This window comes from Sapajus apella, unplaced genomic scaffold (assembly GCF_009761245.1).
Source record: "Sapajus apella isolate SASKATOON/1434 unplaced genomic scaffold, GSC_monkey_1.0 scaffold2, whole genome shotgun sequence".
NCBI classification, from domain to species: Eukaryota; Metazoa; Chordata; class Mammalia; order Primates; family Cebidae; genus Sapajus; species Sapajus apella.
Genome location: NW_022436942.1, coordinates 31,898,994 through 31,919,550, shown reverse-complemented (window position 1 = coordinate 31,919,550; position 20,557 = coordinate 31,898,994). Strand labels below are relative to the sequence as shown.

The 20,557-nt window shown below is 34.7% G+C and overlaps 1 protein-coding gene and 1 pseudogene across 1 annotated transcript in view; both read right to left on the bottom strand.

Annotated features, from left to right (window-relative positions):
* TRHDE (thyrotropin releasing hormone degrading enzyme) overlaps positions 1 to 20,557 on the bottom strand; it is a 392,378-nt gene that overhangs the window by 46,189 nt on the left and 325,632 nt on the right. Inside the window, exons 13-14 of the mRNA XM_032295835.1 lie at positions 2,225 to 2,372; positions 64 to 161 (exon numbers count right to left, since the gene is read on the bottom strand). Coding sequence (XP_032151726.1) covers positions 64 to 161; positions 2,225 to 2,372 — 246 coding nt within the window. The remainder of the gene's footprint in view (positions 1 to 63; positions 162 to 2,224; positions 2,373 to 20,557) is intronic.
* LOC116563239 lies at positions 18,019 to 19,108 on the bottom strand (annotated as a pseudogene).

Genomic DNA, 20,557 nt, shown 5'->3' with positions numbered 1-20,557 from the left:
CACTAGTAGTCCATTATTGTACAGCTCTAGGGGAAAATAAAAGGGTAAGAAATGAAACAGTACTCATGTTGGTAGGATGCTTGAACAAGAGATCCATTAAAATTATTTTTCGGCCACCCAAGCTTGATATACGTTGCTGCAACTTGCTTTAGAATATATTCCTAAGTGGGGTGTAGAATAAATAAAGATAAGGTCAGTTTAAAACTTCTGTATGCTGACAGTTAAAATTCTATAATAAAATTAAAATATTTTTAAAAATATACCTACTTTCAAATCAGCAAAATTATAAGTGCAGTAATGTTCTATTATAATTTTATTCAATTTAGTATTTCAAATATAAAAAACATGGGCAAAATGCTATTGGAATGGTACAAATCTACTCTCCTTCTATTAAATTACTAAATAATTTGCAGGAGTAAATATTTTAGATGATGACTTTTGTAACAAAATGAGGAAAACAAAGAATACTGATAACAGCTATGCATTCATATGTGAAAGTGTATATAGATATATGAAAATGGACATCTAATATTTGTGCATTTTATATCAACAGGGAATATTTAATGAAAAACAACTATGTTGGACCAACCAATAGCCTAGCATTAATGAAGCTGAGATACACAGAACTCTTCAATGTAATGATAATGGTACTTCAAGGTCAACAATTCATTCAGCTAATGACACATTTAAGTATCGGTACCAAGGTAAGGCATGCTCTCCCTCACAATTTTTTGTTCTTTTAGACAGGGTCCTCACCCTGTCACCCAGGCTGGGGTGCAGTGCCAGCAATCACCACTCACTGCATCCTCTGCCTCTCAGATTCAAGCCATCCTTCCACCTCCGCCTCAAGAGTAGCTGGGACTACAGGCACAAGCCACTATGCCAGGTTAATTTTTTTTTTTTTTGTAGAGATGGGTTTTCACCATGTTGCCCAGGTTGGCACTCCCTCACTTTAAGGTGGTCCTTGAATATTGCCAAAGGAATGCAAACTACAAACACTGAAATTACAATGAAAAATATTCTTAACTGTTTACTGAAAATAAGGAATCTGACATCATGCACTATTCTAATGTAAAAATATATACAAAAATATATTTTACTTTTGCAAAGGGTTAATATTGCAGTGTTTGTTTTAGGGAGAAATAAATGTGCAAACTGATAAAAAAATCATATTGTAACTGTAATGACCCATTCGTTTGCGTGTCTATGCTCAGGGCTTAGACAAAACTAACAATGAACATAATTATTCCCATTTAAAAAAAATCATTAAAACAAAGTTTCTTTTCTGTAGGTTCAGAGTGAAAATAAAAAGGAAGTAATTCTGATGGCCATCAGAAATCAGATGGCTCTAATAAAAAGATTTCATGTCATAGGAATCCACTCGTCAGTAATCCCAAATGTGCGGGTTAATTAGTATAGTCAGTATGTTATAAAAAATAGGATGATTTTATAAAACACAAGGCCAGCTCTTAAAATAACTAAAGGAAAACAAGTAGTGTTCAAAGATCATGGATAGCATAGTGATAAGAAATTTAAGAATCAAAAGGCTCATGAGCAGTACTTAAGCCTAATTTAGCAAAAATGATTATTAAATCAGATTAGGTGGTGTCAGCAGAGTAATTTTGATTTACTAGGTTTTGAGTTTAGAAAAATCTGGTCAGGTAACATTTTGGAATGTTTGTCATGTCTTCTTGTCTATTTGGATTATCTGTTGTTTGCTTTCCTGTATCCCCTTGGACCCAATTATGAATGGGCTTTTGCCTCAGTGTTGATCTTATCCTTGTTAATTAAGGCAGTGAATTGAATTCACTATGCCCTTTTGGATAAAAATAATGACTAAGAATCGTTACTGAAAATGCCTATATTCTATTAAGATCTTTGGGATCTTTCTACCCCGGTTAAGTCCTTTGTGAACACAGAGTCCTCTAACTCGTGGAAAGTATGTTTGAACATTAAAAATGTGCTATGTATATTTCTTCTTAAATTCTGAAGCATTTAAGCTTAATTGACACTTTTAGGTCAAAGCAAAAGGTAGCTTGTGTATTAAATTTCATCTTCAAATAATTGTCATATATGTTGCATAGAAAATCAGGACAAAAATCAGGATAACACAAACTAGAAGAACAAACTCATATAACTTGGGATCAGTTGCATATATAATAGTAGAAAAAAATAAAAAAGTGTATTTTCTAAAAATTAGAAGGAAAAATTCTGTCTTTTTTACATTGAAAACATTGTAGTTTTCCATGCGGTCAAGTAATTTATCTAGAGGATAAAGAGCTCGGCTGGCAGCATGCCAAGGAAGAAAATCCTTCTCCTCAGACAGGTATCTGATAATCTCCAGAGGAATATTTTGAGGCAAATACCCAGCCCTACAGAAAAAAAAAAAAAAAGTCAATGTTAATTATATGCACAATAGATACATGATGCACAAATGAAGGTTTTTTACTTATACAACTAAAAGGCAGAAAAGCAAGATTCATCATAATATGAAGAAAGCATATTCACTGCTATAAAAATAAAATTACTCACTTTTAAAATATAGTCATAATTAGGATGCCAATGCCACCTTAATATATGCAGAGTTGGACAGTTAAAATTTTTGAATACAAAACATCAGAATGCATTTTTTTTTAAAGTAAGGAATTGTGGAACATAAGCAAAATCAAGTCTAGGTATGTTCCTTCACAGAAAGTCTTCAGAGGTTAACACGCAACTGAAAATAATTGATCACTGAAATGTAATTTCAGTTTTTCCATGTATTGTCTTTACTTGTCATTTAGCTCAGTGTAATGATATTTAATACATATTTTTTAAATTAAAATGCCAATTTGCAGCTTTGAGTGTTTGCTGTGTTTGCTAGATTACAATAATAGCATGTTTTTCAAACCTTTTTTAAAGTTGCTTTCCATAACACTGCTGAAAATCTAAGTTAGGTTTTAATAGTCCAAATTACAAAAATTTTAAAAGAAGAATCGACTCTTTTATTATTTTCCTTTAGAAATAAAATGTGTCACTTTGAGAACCAATATCAATTTCCTTATAAAATACTTAATTGTACCTTTTAAAAATTATCTTAATATATATTGTTTATATTTTAAAAGGCCATATCAAGAATAGGAACCCAAAATAACAGTATATCTCTTTTCTCCCATAGACGGTATATAATATTCTTGCAAAATAAAAGCAATATAAATGACAGTCCACAGTACATTGATGGTCTTAGCCTTGACATCTTTGCTGTATATAGTGACACTATGTATTTTGGTGGAATTTTTCAGCATTGATATTTGCCATGGTTTGAACGTTGGTGTTTCCCTAAAATTATGTGTTGGAACCTAATACCCATTGTGACAGTATTAAGAAAAAGGGCCTTTGGAAGTGATTAGGTCATAAGGGCTTCATGTTCATGAATAAGCTTAGTGCCCTTATTAAAGAGGTTCCAATGAATTTTCTTGACTCTTCTTTTCAGTATGAGTGCAGCAAGAAGTCACCATCTTTGAAGCAGAGCAAGCTCTCATCACACATCTAGTCTGCCAGAAGTTGATCCTGGACTCCCCGGCCTCTTGAACCATGAACAAAAATTTGTATTGTTCCTAAATTATCCAGTGTAAGGTATTTTGCTACAGCAACACAAAGAGACTAAGACAAAATCAACTGAATGCAGACTGTTAACATAGGGAAGAAGGAACTATGAAAGCAGCAAAGCCTGGTTGTCCTGCTTATCTACATTTCACACTGGTCTTTTGTAACATAACAAAGTTAGATGGATCTTTGTATTTGTGCATGGTGGAAAGTGAACAGGGAGGAAACAAAGCCTTTTTCATCTTCAGTTAAAATAATTGTTCCATATTATTTAGTCTTAATTCAATGTCATATGCAAAAATTACCCTATAGATGAATATTAGCTTATAATTGTGCTTATAATGTTCATAATAAAAACCAATTCTGAAGAGGGTGCTGCAGTTTTCTTTTAATTAAAACAAAAGAATGTGTGTCACTCTAATGATTTTGATTCAATCATAGTACAAGATCAACCACAGGTTCATAATTCACATAAATAAGATAGTGAGAAAACCCCAAATTTCATATAATTTGAAAATCTAAAAATTTATGATTTAGAGTATTTCTAGATCTGTGCCACTTCCCTGTGCAATTTCCATTTTGTATATTTTTGTAGAAATAGCATGAAATTATACTATGGCAACAATAATTAAAGAAGCAACTATACTTTAGCTAGTATAACATCCCAATAGTAAGTTAAATCTTGATTTCACAGGTTTGTTGCTCCCTGAAAAATACAATTTTTTTATTAAAATGATGCTTTAGATTACTTCCTTAAAAGAAATGTAGCTTCCAGTAGTTCAGATTTTATAATTTGTCTTTCTCAAACTTTTAATTTAATATTAGTATGGTGATTATATATTCACCTTCTCTTTATACATGCCATTGATTGTATAATGTTAAGTTTGAAGATTTATTTAGAAGCCATTATTATTTTGTTAAACAAATAAAAGTCATGTATTTTCTAAGAAAACCTTTTAGAAAGTAGCTAACTTATTACAAATCTTCAAGTAAGTTTGGAAAATTCCTTGAATCTTGTTTCCTATAGATTTGAACGTGATAGCCTTATGTCAAGTATAATTTATTGTGTTTTACTTCATCTCTAGAAATGGATAGACATTATTTAGTGACTTATACTTTGTAGGAAATTTTACTGTAAATAAAAAAGATGACAAATAACGTTATATAAAGAAACTCAGATTTGAGAAAGAGCCTGAACCTGACTACTACTGCACTCATACAATTAGGCAAATAATTTCTCTCTCCAGCCCTCACACTCTTCGTCTATAAAATAAAAGGATGGAGCTAAGAGACACCCATTTTTGCCCACAAAAGCTTTTAATCTAACCTGTATATCTACAATTTAATCTACTGAAAAATAATTGTAATAGTATGGGCACAATTTACGTATTTAAAACTTGAAAAATACTTTGTAATTTTATATTCTCCATTCTTTAGTTGCTTAATATGTACAAGTCTAGGAGGCAGGACATGGATCTAGGTTTGATAAGACATCTGGCATTGTGTGAAAAAAATAAAAACAAAGCAAACCTGATAGAAATTCCAAATAATGGCAAGGTAAGTAAGGAAAAGCATTCATTATGGAAATGCAGCAAGTTCTGTTTTGAGGATTTTTTTGGCAAAAATCACTAACTGCTCACCAAAATCGATGCTCTTCTCTTCTTCTTTGGATGAACTATACTTTCCAGTTCTTCTGGTACTTAGGTGTGGTCATGAGATTAATATCTAGCCAATAGAATATGAATGTGCCTCTCTGCCAAGACTGTCCTTAGAAATCTCTCATTAACTACTCTATGTTCTTTTTCCTTAAGTGAACTTTCCAGGCGACCTTGGAAGTCTTGTATTGAATATGCCAAAAACCTCCTGGTCCCTGGATAACTGCATGACCATGTCAGTTCTCACATCCACTCCTGTTTTGTAAGTAGAAATAATTTGCATTGTATCTGATCCAAAGGTATTTTGGGGTCATTTTTTTTAAAGCAGTTAACCTTCTTTAATGCAGACCTTGAATAGAATAAGAAACAGATTATATTCAAATTGCCTTCATTCTGCTGTGATACCAACATATGTAATTACCAGCTACCTAATTTAATATACTTGCATTAAAGCCTACTACATCATGATATGTAGGTACACTTAATTGGACAAGAGGATGATCAGCTTCATTATGAAAGTAAGAATTGTAAGAGATAATGTTGTGTATAGGTTTACCTAGCTTAGGTGTGTGTTTGTGTAATTGGCTGGTAATGATATCTGTGATTACTACTACTGATAATGCAGTCAATTTAGGGGAAGTGTGTGGAATCCAATGAATGAAACACTACATTAGCTCACAGTAATCAGCCCAGTGGGAAGCACACTTAGGGTTCTGATGCTGAAATGCAGTTTCCCTAAATTTGCATCATCACAGGGAAATATTGCTAACAAAAGTTTTAAAATAGCAAATTTAAAGAATACATATTATATATATTTCATATATAATTAAATGTGTCCTATTAATATTGTAGGAAGGGGTCGTAGATTATATCTTTCTTCCCTACTATTGGAGGGAGGATGAGGGTCAGATGTGATTCAGGAATGAAAGAAAAGACAATGAGAAAGAGGCAAATGAGGAATATTACAAAAATAAATAAAAGATAGTCCATTTGCAGCTGACAGCTGCTCCTCCCATCCCTTGCTACCCAAACACATATATCCTTCCCTCCCTTCCCTCCTCCTTCTTCAATTTGCAAGACTTTGAAATAAAATATATCTTTAGGTGTATAAGATAATGTATTTTATAAGAAAATGATTAAAACAAGACTACATTAGCTGACGTTGAAATGCTCTGACCTTAACTGGCTTTGTTTCCACCTAAGATCCAAAATCCCTTTTTAAAAACCATTCAGAATTCCTGTGAATGTTGACGCTTTAATCTTACTGAGATGGGTGGCTTGTATAGAAAAATAACCTATTTTACTGTGAGTTGTTTTAAAGGCAAATGTTTTCTGGGTTTAAAACTTAAAGAAAAATAAAACACAATTCTCAGATTCTTAGGTGCATCATACTCTATTCTTTATGAATTGAATACTCATTTAAAGCCAATAAATAGCCTCCTACATGTTTCACAATATACGTCAAAGATACTGTCATTATCCCTTAGGGCACAGATTTTTAAAGCACTTGCTGAAATGCTTAATTAAAAAGTTTTCAAGGTTTTGTCTGTTATTCTTTATTATTCATTATTAAAACACTTTATATGCTCTTTGTGGGAAAATCTTATGGCACAGACTGGAAATCCCAATAGTCCTTGATGTTCCATAGAATAAAAGGGAAAAAACACAGGAGAAGTATCTCTGTCAATGAACGGCTCATTTGATCAGTTTAAATATATATATATATATATATATATATATAAATTTAGGCATTGCTTCATTATCTGAAGAGACGTAAAAGGAAGTTCCTGCTTTGTAGCCCCAAAAATTAGTGATATAGTATGAATATTTGTCCCCGCCCAAATCTCATGTTGAACTGCAAATCCCAATGCTAGAGTTGGGGCCTTGTGGGAGGTGTTTGGATCATAAGGGCAAATCCCCCTTCATGGATTGATACTGTCTTCCTGATGCTGAGTTCTCATGAGATCTGGTCATTTAAAAGTGTATGACGCCTCTCCCTGACTCTCCTTTCTCTTGCTCCTACTTTTGCCAGGTGTTGTGTCTGCTCCTACTTCACCTTCAATTATAAGTAAAAGCTACCTGAGGCCTGCCCAGAAGCTGACACCAGCGCTATGCTTCCTTTACATCCTGTAAAATTGTGAGCCAATTAAACCTCTTTTCTTATAAACTACCTAGTCTCACTTATTTCTTTATAGCATTACAAGAATGGCCTGATACAATTAGGAACATGAAAGGTGCACAGAGAAGAGATCTCAGAGCCCTTCCTTCTGTTCCTTCTCTTCCAGAAACCCTTCTCCCAAACTTGACTTAGGCATCTATTTTCTGGGTTCAACTAATACTCTGAAAACACCTCTATTCATAATAATTACCATGACATTAGTCATGATTTTCTCATAGTATTATCTTACACACTGGCCTTATCTCTTTCAGAAAATGAAATATGCTCTACCCATATTTTTATTCCCACAGCCTAATGCAGAGGCTAGCACAAAATAGACACTCAATAAATGTTCCTTAATCTAAATTAAATTATGACAATAATGTCATAATTTTTAAAAACAGGAGTACTTGCCAAATATACTAAAACTTAAACACAAACTTTTTTAAAAGAAATTAAGCATTTTTTAAGGTTAAAAAAACAGCAGGATGAGAAAATTCTATTAGAGTGATATTTATAGTATTTTTGCTCATCTATTTTATTAACAATAACACATATAGAAGATAAGAAGGCCACTGCTATCTAGACAACAGCTTTTTTTTTAAATATAAATCATCAATTTTATGAAAAATCACCATATTTTTAAAAATAAAAGAAATTAGTGTGAAGGTAGCTTTGTTTTACATTATTCCAAATTTCTTTTTTTTTTTTTAAATGTACTTTAGGTTCTGGGGTACATGTGCAGATCATGCAGGATTGCTGCATAGGTACATACATGGCAATGTGGTTTGCTGCCTCTATCCCTGCTTCACCTACATTAGGTATTTCTCCTAATGCTATCCCTCCCCAACCTCCCCACACCTCACTGCCTCTCCTCTAACCCCCCAACAGACCCCAGTGTGTGATGCTCTCCTCGCTGTGTCCGTGTGTTCTCATTGTTCAACACCCGCCTATGAGTGAGAACAGGCAGTGTTTCATTTTCTGTTCTTCTGTCAGATTGCTGAGAATGATGGTTTCCAGATTCATCCATGTCCCTACAAAGGATATGAACTCATTGTTTTTTATGGCTGCGTAGTATTCCATGGTGTATGTGTGCCACGTTTTCCTTGTCCAGTCTACCATCGATGGGCATTTGCATTGGTTCCAGGAATTTGCTGTTGTAAACAGTGCCACAATGAACATACGTGTGCATGTGCCTTTATAATAGAATGATTTATGATCCTTTAGATAGATATCCAATAATGGTATTGCTGGGTTAAATGGTATTTCTATTTCTAGATCCTTGAGGATTGTCTTCCACAATGGTTGAACTAATTTATACTCCCACCAACAGTGTAAAAGCGTTCCTATTTTTCCACATCCTCTCCAGCATCTGTTGTCTCCAGATTTTTTAATGATTGCCCTTCTAACCGGCATGAGATGGTATCTCAATATGGTTTTGATTTGCATTTCTCTAATGACCAGTGATGATGATCATTTTTTCATGTGTTTGTTGGCCTCATATATGTCTTTTTTTGAAAAGTGTCTGTTGATATCCTTTGCCCACTTTTGAATGGGTTTGTTTGTTTTTTTTCTTGTAAATCTGTTTTTGTTCTTTGTAGATTCTGGGTACTAGCCCTTTGTCAGATGGATAGATTGCAAAAACTTTTCCCCATTCTGTTGGTTGCCGATTCACTCTAATGATTGTATCTTTTGCTGACAACAGCTTTAAATTAACTAGTCTACACCGAAAAAAAAAATAGCTTTACAGCCAGTGAGCATGTAGAGGCATTATACAAACATTTCTGCTTTATTTTTCTCTGATTAGCAAAAATTCTCACCTGGCTAATGAGTAGCAGGGCTAGAATTCAAAGCCAGGACTGACAAACAAGCTCCTGCTCATCCTACCCCATGAGACAACCTCTCAAAATACCTCTTTCAATTAGGGTTAAGTGCTTTCTTCCTTCCTTCCATTCACATCTGGCTTGTATGTCACTCTCATGGCATTTATCATGTTAGACTTAATACACAAATGCATACATAGTGTGATCACAGATGCTATGAAGGAAAAGCTAGCAGGGTTAGCGAAAGAAAAATTAGAGGGGAGTGGTTTAAATAGGGTGGTGAGGGAAGGTGTCACCTGCATGAAGTGAGAGAACAGGTTGATCGATTCTGGCGAGAGAAGAATTCTGACTAAGGAAACAGCAATTTTGGCCGGAGGAGAATACTGACTCAGGAAGTAGCAAATTCAAAGGTCTTGAAATAAGAATAGACTGGGATGTTGGAAGAATAGCAGAGGGTCTTCGTAGCTGGAGTGGAGTTAGCTGAGGAAAAAGGGTAGGGTATGAAGTTGCAGAGGTCAGTGGTAGCCACAGCATGAAAAACCTTAAATAATAAGGGCTTTGGATTGTTTTCTTTTGTCCATCAGAAAATATATTTGTTATTATCATGTGAGTGAAGAAAAGATGTCAGTATTCACAATAGAAAAGAGATTGCATAAGGTAAGGTTGCCTTTATATTGATTTTTAAAATTTATTTCACTTGTAATCATAAACATTATTCTAATAAGAGGTAAACTTTCTCTCCTTTTCATCTTCTTATTTGCATGATCATCATAAGAAATCAAAGTGAAAGAACTCTTACACAGTCAAAGGAGAAAACCAAAATGCCACAGCCTACACAATTTCACACAGCACTGTTTTCCTAAGATCTAGGTTTTTCCCTCTCTTCTTTACACTCCAATTGTTAATAACTCCGCCTCATCCTTACCCCCATCTTTGTTAGAGTGAATGTTCACAAAATGAAGGAACTTGGTTAGAAGAGAAAGTTTATATGGCCTGTAGAAGTTCAAAGTGCAAAAAGGTCAAGAAGGCTGCCTTTTCAAATAATTACTGATCAAAATGTGATAAAATCTGGCCGAATTCACTCTCTGGTGCTTCTTTTTAATGATATTCTCTTTAAATGTGTTACTTTCTTGCTAGGAGGAAAAAAAAACAGTTCTACCTCTGAAATTAATGTTGAAGGAGATTTGCTTGTTCCAGAGTTGATTTTATCATCTCTTCTCAAGCATGTTCTGTTTGGCATGATGAACACAGCACACGTACACGCTGGCTAGTGCAGAGATGCTTAGGGTCTGGTGTGTGCTCTGGTGATAAAACTGAAGAATTTTGGCCTGCAGATCAGCACAGACAGGACAAAACTCATGTCACTTGAACTTTGCTTCCACCTCTTTGGCGGCTTTCTGATATTGCTCGGTGGTGACTTTGTGGAACTCAGCTTCTCTCCTCCAGTCTAGCCAGCTGCTCCTTGTAAAATGCATCCTGCTGCTTTGCCACTATGTCTTTCTCTTCCAGGTGCTTAGCCAGGGGCTTTGTCTTACAGCCTTCCTCCTCACTTGATAGCCTCTCTGAAGCATAGCTCATTGGCAGTGGCTCTCTCTTGGTTGATCCAGTTCTTTTCCTTGCTTTAATCACTTCTGATTTTCAGAACTTTTTTTTCCCATGCTCCTGTGCCAGTTCCACAGGTACTCTTCTTTTTAAATCTTCATGAAAAACTGAAGTACCATAAACAGCAGAATATTGCTGTGACATTAAATAAGATGACGGGAGTTGCTTTCTTACATGAATTACATTTTCTGGAAGTCGGATGCCCTGCACCATGGTGATATTCTCATTCTCATGTGCTTAGAAGGTGACTCTGTGGGGGCAGGCCGTCTGCGTGTGGCTCCTGCTTCTGCCCCTGCAGAGACCTAGTGCAGACCCAGGTGCATACACACATGCAGGCACCCGAATATTTTGCTGCACAGTGGGAGTTCAGATTGTTTTTCTATGTGTGATGGAAAGCCACAGCAAGTTTTTGAGCTGGGAAATGACAAGGTCTGATTTATGCTTTAAAAGGGTCACTCTGGCTGCTATGGAGAGTAAACTCAAATGTGCCACGTGGTCTTTCAAGATGAGAAGGAAGTGCATTATGATTTCCCAGTTGATCTTCTCTCACTATACAGACTATACTTATATGAGAAAAATATATACCTAGTGAGTGAAATGAATGACATAAAAATAGAGAACACGAGTTTTAAATATAGGCCATGCATGACGCTTGTTTTAGAAAGATTCTCATGAAGATATCAGAAATGAATATTACAAAAGCTTATCCACACATTTTTTATTGTTGTCTAAATGTTAAAAGCAGCATTAGAAAACATAAGGAAGGGTCACTGATAAATAATTTCAATAATGAATCCATTTTAAAAGAATATATATTTTATGTACAGGAAGATGTATATTACACTTTGGGTTAATTAGCAGAATTAGTATAGAATTTAAATACAGACTACTGCCTGAAATGAATACAAAAAAAAAAAAAATCCTCAGCACTTATGATTTCCATGGAAAATATAACTCTTAAAGCTAGTATGGAATCCTGCTTATTGGCCAGTGAAGTTTTTTAGTGCTCTAAAGGGCCACGTGGGAGTAAAAAGAATAAAAAATTCCAACAGGATTTTTCAGAGATTGAGCCTACTGCCATCAGGACATCAAATCATTAACCTAAAGGTCCATGAATCAGTGAAGCTTCTAACTTCCTATATGGCTGCTTTTTTGAGAAATGTGTGAATAACAGGAAACTAGAAAAGAGTAAAAACATCACTCAAACCACATCACTTAAAAATAACTATGTCTTCTCTAGTCTAATGTTTATGACAAAAGTTTTGCCTTTTATATATTACACACAAAAGTTTATATATTTAACTTATTGTGGAGGGAGGGAGGAGGGTAAAGATTGAAAAACTACCTATTGGGTACTATGCTTATTACTTGCGTAACAAAATAATCTGTAAACCAAATCTCCATAATTCACAATTTACCTATATGACAAACCTGAACATGTGCCCCTGAACCTAAATTAAAGTTAAAAATGAAAGAAAGAAAGAAAAGAGCAGTAAATAAAATCAGTACTCAAAAAAAGTGTTTGCATGTTATTCAAATTCTTCATAATTACCTCTGGATTGGTTCTGACAATATTCTGCTGGGAAGATAATTGTAGTTCACTATTGTTAAATATTGTGGTTATACATATGTTTTACATCATACATGACAGGTCTATGAACATCTTTATACATAATGGTTTTACATGTTCTGAATGATTTTCTTTGGATGGAATGCCCAAATTAGAATTATTAAGCTAAACATGTGTTTCTTGGAAAATCTCTGAGTACATGTTTTCAGTCTTTGTAAAGCAGCGAACGGTCCCAGACAAAGGAGCAGAGAACCTTATGTAGATCAAAGAGGCACTGTGATAGCCAACACTGCTTTAGTATTCCTTATATGTCAATCTCTGTGCCAAAGCTTTGCATACACTATGTGACTAAATTCTTGGAACAACATTCTCAGATTGGCAGTATTACCATCCCCATTCTACAGATCAAAATTGAGGCTCAAAAAAGTTTTCTAACCTTTCCAGGGTCATATTGCAAATAAGGGTAGGGCTGGTATTTGAACCCAGTCTTCCTACACCAAACCCATGATATTCTTACTACTATTCTAATAAGAACTGGTGATATTTTTTATTCACCTTCCTATGTTCTAGTAAAAGAAAATATGGGAGGGAAATATAGGGAATATCAAGTGGAAGTGATCATGTATTATGTAAACTGTAAAGTGATACACAAACGTGGCAGCCTTAAGACTGAAGAACCAGAACTAGAATCCAGCATCACGTGCTGTACATCCATGTTCTGACCTTGATTTGTTCCCTACATTGAGCTAATAAACTCATATACAGATCCCAACACATTCATTTTCCCCTTAGGGACAAAGTACCAAATGGTAGTGTAATCGCCAAGGGAAAATTATTACTCTGTTCTGAATTATTTCCTTCATAAATCTGAAACCAGTCAAACAGGCTCTGTCACAAAAATGACAGGGTTGCTGTACAGTGATGAGAATCCCACATACAAGTGCCCCATAAATTCATGAGTATCACAACCCTCCAAAGTCATTCTGAATCTTGTGTTTAAATCAGAAGTGGGAAGCCAGACTGGCAGCATGTTGGTCAACACTGTGGAAACAATGAAGATGATTATTTACTCAGCCATCAGTTAGAAAAATATCCTATCACCTGTCTCATGCAGATTGTACAACATAAGAAAGGCACTTTGTTTGTTTGTCTTTAAACATTTTTCTATTACATCAAAGGAAAAAAAGGATTTTTTCATTTAGTAACAATAATGAACAGTCATCCATATTTCTCTTACATTGACTTATAGCTGCAAAAAGATATTAGAGCATGTCAAAGAAACTATTTCAAGCAATAATGAATAATAGAAAACGGATAGAGAAGGACACACCTTCTACGTGTGCCATGCATTTTTACCTTCTCTCATCTTAGTAAAATATCCATTTTTACTTTCAGAGAAATGAAATGCCTAATCTAATTCTGTATGATTTAAAGTGACTTTTCCTGCCTCTCAGAATATTATACTGTATTCTAAATTAGAGTTACAATCCCTCAATGCTGTTGAAGATCAAGTGTGGAAAGAAAAAATATGTTTTATTACCAGTGAGACAGAAAAAGGACTTCAAATATATAATTTATTGTATAGGAAGTGGTTCAGTATCTTCAACAAGATAGTTGTGTCCACTTGAAACCATCTTCCAGAGAAGCAGAAATGTTAGATTTTTGGTACTTTGCTCTCTCTCTCTCTCATAAGGATGCTAAATAGTAACTAAAAGAAATAAAGGGCAAAGGTAAAAAAAGCATACTGAGCCACAAAGAGTATAATGTAAATCATGACATAGAAATGTTGCTAACAGCTTATTTTGAAATTTGAACCTACAAAGAGTTTTGGATGTATTTAAAGAAATTTTTAATACTTAGAATTAAAATACATTGAAACCCTTTTGAAATCATCTAACACCTATATATTACAATAACTGATCCTTTTTGTCCTTTGGGACAGTGGCTTCCAGGGACAGAGGTTATAGGGGAGGCAGTTGCTTCTAATGGCTACCTATTTATTACGTTTCTCGTTTTTAGTTGCAACTTCCAGTGTCACAAAATTCAAGATACACTATTCACCTAGAAACAATTACTCTTGGATCTTCAGCTCAGAAATATGACTGTAACTTATCCTTGATTTTCTTTAATGGTGATAATGTCCAAATAAAACTTAGAAAAAGTAATGATAATGATGTTCTAACTCCTTAATGATGATTAACAATTAGAAGACATTAATGATATTGATTTACCATGTTCTAACAGTGACACTCTTTAATTTTAATAACAGTCTCATAGTTAAGTCCTTGCTTACTGTCTGAAAATTTACCCCTCATTAACACTTGTAAGAAGTAATTTTCTAAAGTTGCAGCATCAATGAAAATACAAAACAATAGCAAAAAAGTGCTAGCTAATTCAGAACAAATATATATATTAATATTTTTCCAAAATGTGAGTGCAAAAATAAAGTGATACTTTTTAATAAGAATTATATTAAAGAATATTTAATATTTTGCTAAAATGATCACATGTAGTTCAACAGTATGATTAAAACTGAAAGTATAACATTGAAAGAGTTAGAAATTTCTCTTCAATAAGAGAACCACTGACACAAGAAGAAAATTCTGGAACATTAATTTAATTATGATCATTGTTATTTAATACACAATACTAACACTATAATAATTTTCTCAAGAATCACGTTTAATATTAAGAAACAGAAACTTAGGAGTAAGAATGATAAAGTGATAAAATCTTTTTCGAAATTGATAATTTTAGATAAATGAGACACTGGCACACCCCATCTGACTAAAAAGCCCTTTAAAAAAAACTTAAACAATTTCTACTTGATTATTTCAAAGAGAACGTCATCTCAATTAAACTATCTTAAAAGAATTTTTTTCCTATAGATTTGTCTCTAGTTTGTTTAATCTGTAGCTTCTGAGACTCTGCTAAGAACAAATGAGGAAATAAGCACACGTACACTTTATACCACCTGTTTTTTATCCCCTCTGGACTTCCATTTGTTAAATTACTTCTAAATTTTCCTGGTTTACAGATTTACCTTCTATTCCGTAACCTTAATTGTTTTGTTTCTTTATCTTTGATTCCATGCGTAAGCGAATTCAAGACTTACCATCATCCTTTAGTAGCCAAAGTATAACTTGATTACATACAATACTTTGTATTCTAGCCACTGGATTATTTTTGCTTACAGAAATCTAAGCCTGCCCAAATTTTCCACTTTCTAGCTAACTTGCATTGTTTAATCTTTAAAGCACGGTTTATTCACCACGATATTTCTCAATGTTAATCCCTTTGAGTGAGATTTCTTTCCTAAAATACAGGGTTCCCTTTCAATCTATATCTTTTCATTGCTATTATAAGAAAGTTTACTCTGCCTATGTCTTCACACTTCTTTTCCTTTGCTTTCATAAATATCAAGTACAAACAGACACACCAGCACACCAACACACACCACACACACACCCCCAGCACATAGGATGTCTCTTGTTTCATTATGATTTTCATTGCTTTTTCCATTTCATTTATGTCAGCTATCTCAAGCTTATTCTCCATTTGCCTGACAATGATTTCCTCTGAATCTATGATATTTTTAACGCTTCTAACATGGTTTTCTTTCTTGCAATGCCAGATCACTTTCATTCTTTTTGTTGCCTTATCTCTTCTTTATTCTTTTGCATGTTTTCTTCAAGCTCACCTCAGAGAAGCCATATTTCTTTATCTGAACTCTTTGAACTCACATAAATGGGTATATTTGAAGTTTTTGCTTGGTGTTATAGTTCCGTCCTTACTGCTATTGCTAACTATCCTTCTTTGGGCATTTTCTACAATTCTAAGGCTTTCTATCTGGTTTATGTTTAAATATCATTCATAATTGAAGGGGCAGGTCATATCCAGTATAAGTAGTTGCTTCTCGATTGCGGCTAAAGGGCAATCGTGGGGAATAGATTGAAGGAGTAGCAGTTTACATTTAGGGTTGTTATTTCAGTCCTGGTTCTAATCAAATTAGTGGTTCCATCTGTTTAGGGGTATATTTCTGCTCCGTAGTTCCATTTCAGTATATGCTGGAGAGCTATGTGCTGCACAGTTCAACCCTGTATATTACAGGTTCTCATTGTGGTGATTTAGAATTTAATTGTTTTTTTCCAGCTGTCTCAATTAATGATTGCCAAGCCGATTGCCATATATATTTCTTCTCCAGCCCACCACTTCTGCCCCCTTCTTCTTGCAAAAATGGTAGGTTTGCATGTCTTCTCTTTCAGTCCTGAATTCGTTTCATGCTTTTCCACGTGGAGAAATGTTTATCAGTGTAACCCACCATACCTCCAGATTTCATGATTCCAAATAAGACAGTCCCTTCAGAGATGTGTCTTATTTTTGTAGATTTCTCTGTCTTATAAAGGAACTGCAAGTTTTCCATCTTTTCTCAGAATCCTTCTGTGTTTCATCCACAATTCACAATATTTATCAGTAGTTCTTTACTTTTTGTGTTTGGAGTTGTGTCTGTCTCTGTATTTCTGTCTCACACACACATACATGTAGTTTTCAACTCTGAGATTTTTCTTTTCCCTTCCTTGTTACGGTTGTTATTAGAAGTTGATTTTAAGAAACCAGGGAAATAGAAATATATATATATATTTCTCTCCCTTTAACTGAGTGTCCTTAAAAATCAAAGCAGAACCAACAAAATATGATCCTGCTAATATGGATCTTGAGAAGGATGTGTGGAAGCTGACACTCTCATGAAGCTCTGATAGGATATTCAATTAGTATCTATAAAGAATTCAGCTTGTTCTTCACCAAATAAGTTTTTATCTTAATCCTGAGGACACAAACAGACTTAATGTACCCAATTACCTCAAAATTAAGGGTTACCATGTACAGAGATATTGTAGGTTCAGTTTCAGAATACTGCAATAAAGCAAGTATTATAAGAAAGCAAGTCACACAAATGTTTTGGTTTTCCAGTGTATATAAAAATTACATTTACGCTGTACTTAGTCTAGTTAGTATGCAACAGCATTATGTCTAAAGAAAGAATGTACACATGTTAATTAAAAAGGCTTTATTGCTAAGAAGAAAGCTGACAATCATCTAAGCCTTTAGTAATCCATAATCTTTTTGTTGGTACAGTATCTTGCTGAATCACAGTGGTGGTTGCTGAAGGCTGGTGTTCCTGTGACAATTTCTTAAAATGAGGCACAATCCAGTTTTCTGCACTGATTGACTCTTTAATTGAAGATGTCTTTGTAGTATAAGATGTTGTTTGATAGCATTTTACCCATAGTAGAACTTCTTTCAAAATTGGAGTTAATCCTCTCAAACCATACTTTATCAAGTAAGTTTTATGTAAAAGCAAGTAAGTTTATAATATCTTTAATCCTTAGTTGTCTTTTTTTTTAAAAAAAAAAAAGACATTTATTCAGCGTCATAATCAGACTATTACATTTAGCAATCAACAGCATGGGTGTAAAAAAAAAAATCTACATTAAAACACTTTATTGGAATGCCTTCCACTTTCCACAGAGCAGAAACTAAAATAACCTGTTATACAATTAGTCACAAATACAGTCCTTGAGCTTTTTGCCAATACACAGGAGTATTTGTCTAAAACATGTCTTCTTTGTAGCAGCTAGGCCCTGCTACCACTGTGCTTGGCTGAGTTCATAAATCTGTTGTAACCTGTAGCTTCCCTGTCACTTCTCTGGCTCTCCTCTCCTGCTAAGCTTTGTTTCCAATTAAAATTTTCTGCCACTGCCATAGCTACTGCTGCTACTGGAACTGCCACAGCCACCTTGGTTTCGTGGCTTGGCAAAGTATTGGCCGCTACCCCCATAGGGGCCAGAGCTTCTGCCTCCAAAGTTTCTTCCCTTCATGGGTCCAAAATTTGGAGACTAATTGTTGTAATTGCCAAAATCATTGTAGCTTCCACCACCTCCAAATTTGCTTCCATCATTACCAAATCATAGCCATCCTCACTGCCACCATATCCACCACCAACATGGCTGCCACCAAAGCCACAACGACCACTGAAGTTTCCTCCACAACCAAAGTTGTCATGCCCACTGATAACACTTCCACGACCACCACCAAAGTTTCCAGAACCACTTCGACCTCTTTGGCTGGATGAAACACTAGCCATCTTTTGCTCTGACAGGGCTTTCCTAACTTCACAGCCGTGGCCATTCACAGTATGGTATTTCTGGATGACAGTCTTATCCTCAGAGTCATGGTCATCAAAGTTTACAAAGGCAAAGCCCCTTTTCTTGCCACTGCCTTGGTCAGTCATGATTTCAATCACTTCAATTTTTCCACACTGTTCAAAATAATCTCTTAGGTGATTTTCTTCGGTGTCTTCTTTAATGCCATCAACAAATGTTTTTTTCACAGTTAAGTGGGCACCTCGTCTTTGAGAATATTCTCTTGATACAGCTCTCTTTGGTTCCACAACTCTTCCATCCACTTTGTGTGGCCTTGCATTCATGGCTGCATCCGCCTCCTCCACAGTTGCATATGTGATGAACCCAAAGCCCCTGGAGCGTTTGGTGTTTGGGTCTCTCATTACCACACAGTCCGTGAGCATTCCCCATTGCTCAAAATGGCTCCTCAGGCTCTCATTGTTTGTTTCAAAGCTCAACCTTCCAATGAAGAGCTTCCTCAGCTGTTTGGGCTCTTTAGGAGACTCTGACTTAGACATGATCGAAGGGAGAAGAGAGACTTCAACGATGTTTCTTCAGCAGCATCCACAGGCAGAAAGGACCTTAGTTGTCATTTTAACAAAGTTCACACTATCTGCACCAGTAGTTGATGATATTTCAAGAAAGCACTTTCTTTGCTCATACATAAGAAGTAATTCCACATTTATTACAGACTTTTATACTGAGACTGCAGCAATTCAACCACATATTCAGTCTCTGCTTCTGATTCTAGTTATCTTGCTTTTTCTACCACATCTGTAGTGACTTTTTCCACTGAAGTCTTAAACCCCTCAAAGTCATCCATGAGGGCTGGAATCAACTTCTTTCAAATTTCTGTTCATGTCGATAATTTGACCTCCTCCCATAAATCATACATGTTCTTAATGACATCTGGAATGATGAATCTTCTCCAGAAGGTTTTCAACTGAATTTGTTCAGATTCATCAGAGAAATCACTATCTGTGGTAGCTATAGAATTATAAAATGTATTTTTAAAATAATAAAACTTAAAAGTCAAAATTATTCCTTGATCCACAGGCTATAAATGGATGTTGTGTTAGCAAGCATGAAAACAACATTAATCTCTTGTTACAACTGTATCAGAGCTCTTGAGTGACTAGGTGCCTTGTCAGTGATTTTGAAAGAAATATTTTTTCCTGAGCAGTAGGTCTCCATAGTAGGCTTAAAATATTCAGCAAACCATTCTGTAAATAGATGTGTTGTCATCCAAGCTTTGTTGTTTCATATATAAATCATAGTTGAGTAAATTTAGCATAATTCTGAAGGGTCCTAGAATTTTCAAAAATGGTAAATGAGCATTAGCCTCAACTTAAACACTCTACCAAAAAGCTCCTGGAACTAATAAACAACTTCAGCAACATTTTAGAAAACAAAATCAATGAACAAAACTCAGTGGTATTTCTATACACCAATAACATTCAAGCTGAGAGCCAAATCAAAAATTCAACCTCATTTATAATAGCCACATAAAAAAATTAAAGTACCTCTAACCATTGAGGTGAAAGATCTCTATAAGAAGAACTATAAAACACTGCTGAAAGAAATTATACATGACACAAACAGATGAAAAAACATTTCATATTCATGCATTGGAAGAATCAATATCATTAACATGGCCATGCTGTCCAAAGCAATCTACAGATTCAATTCTATTCCTGTAAAACTACCAACATCATTTTTCACAGAATTAGAAAAAAAAAAACCCTATTCTAAAATTTGTATGGAACCAAAAATGAGCTGAAATAGCCAATGCAGTCCTAAGCAAAAAGAACACAGCCAGGGGCATCACGTCACTCAACTTCTAACTATACTATAAGGCAACAGTAAGCCAAAACACCATGGCAGCAGTACATAAACAGGTTCACAGACCAATGGAATAGAGATCACAGAAATAAAGTCACATACCTACAGTCATCTGATCATTAACAAAGTTGACAAAAATA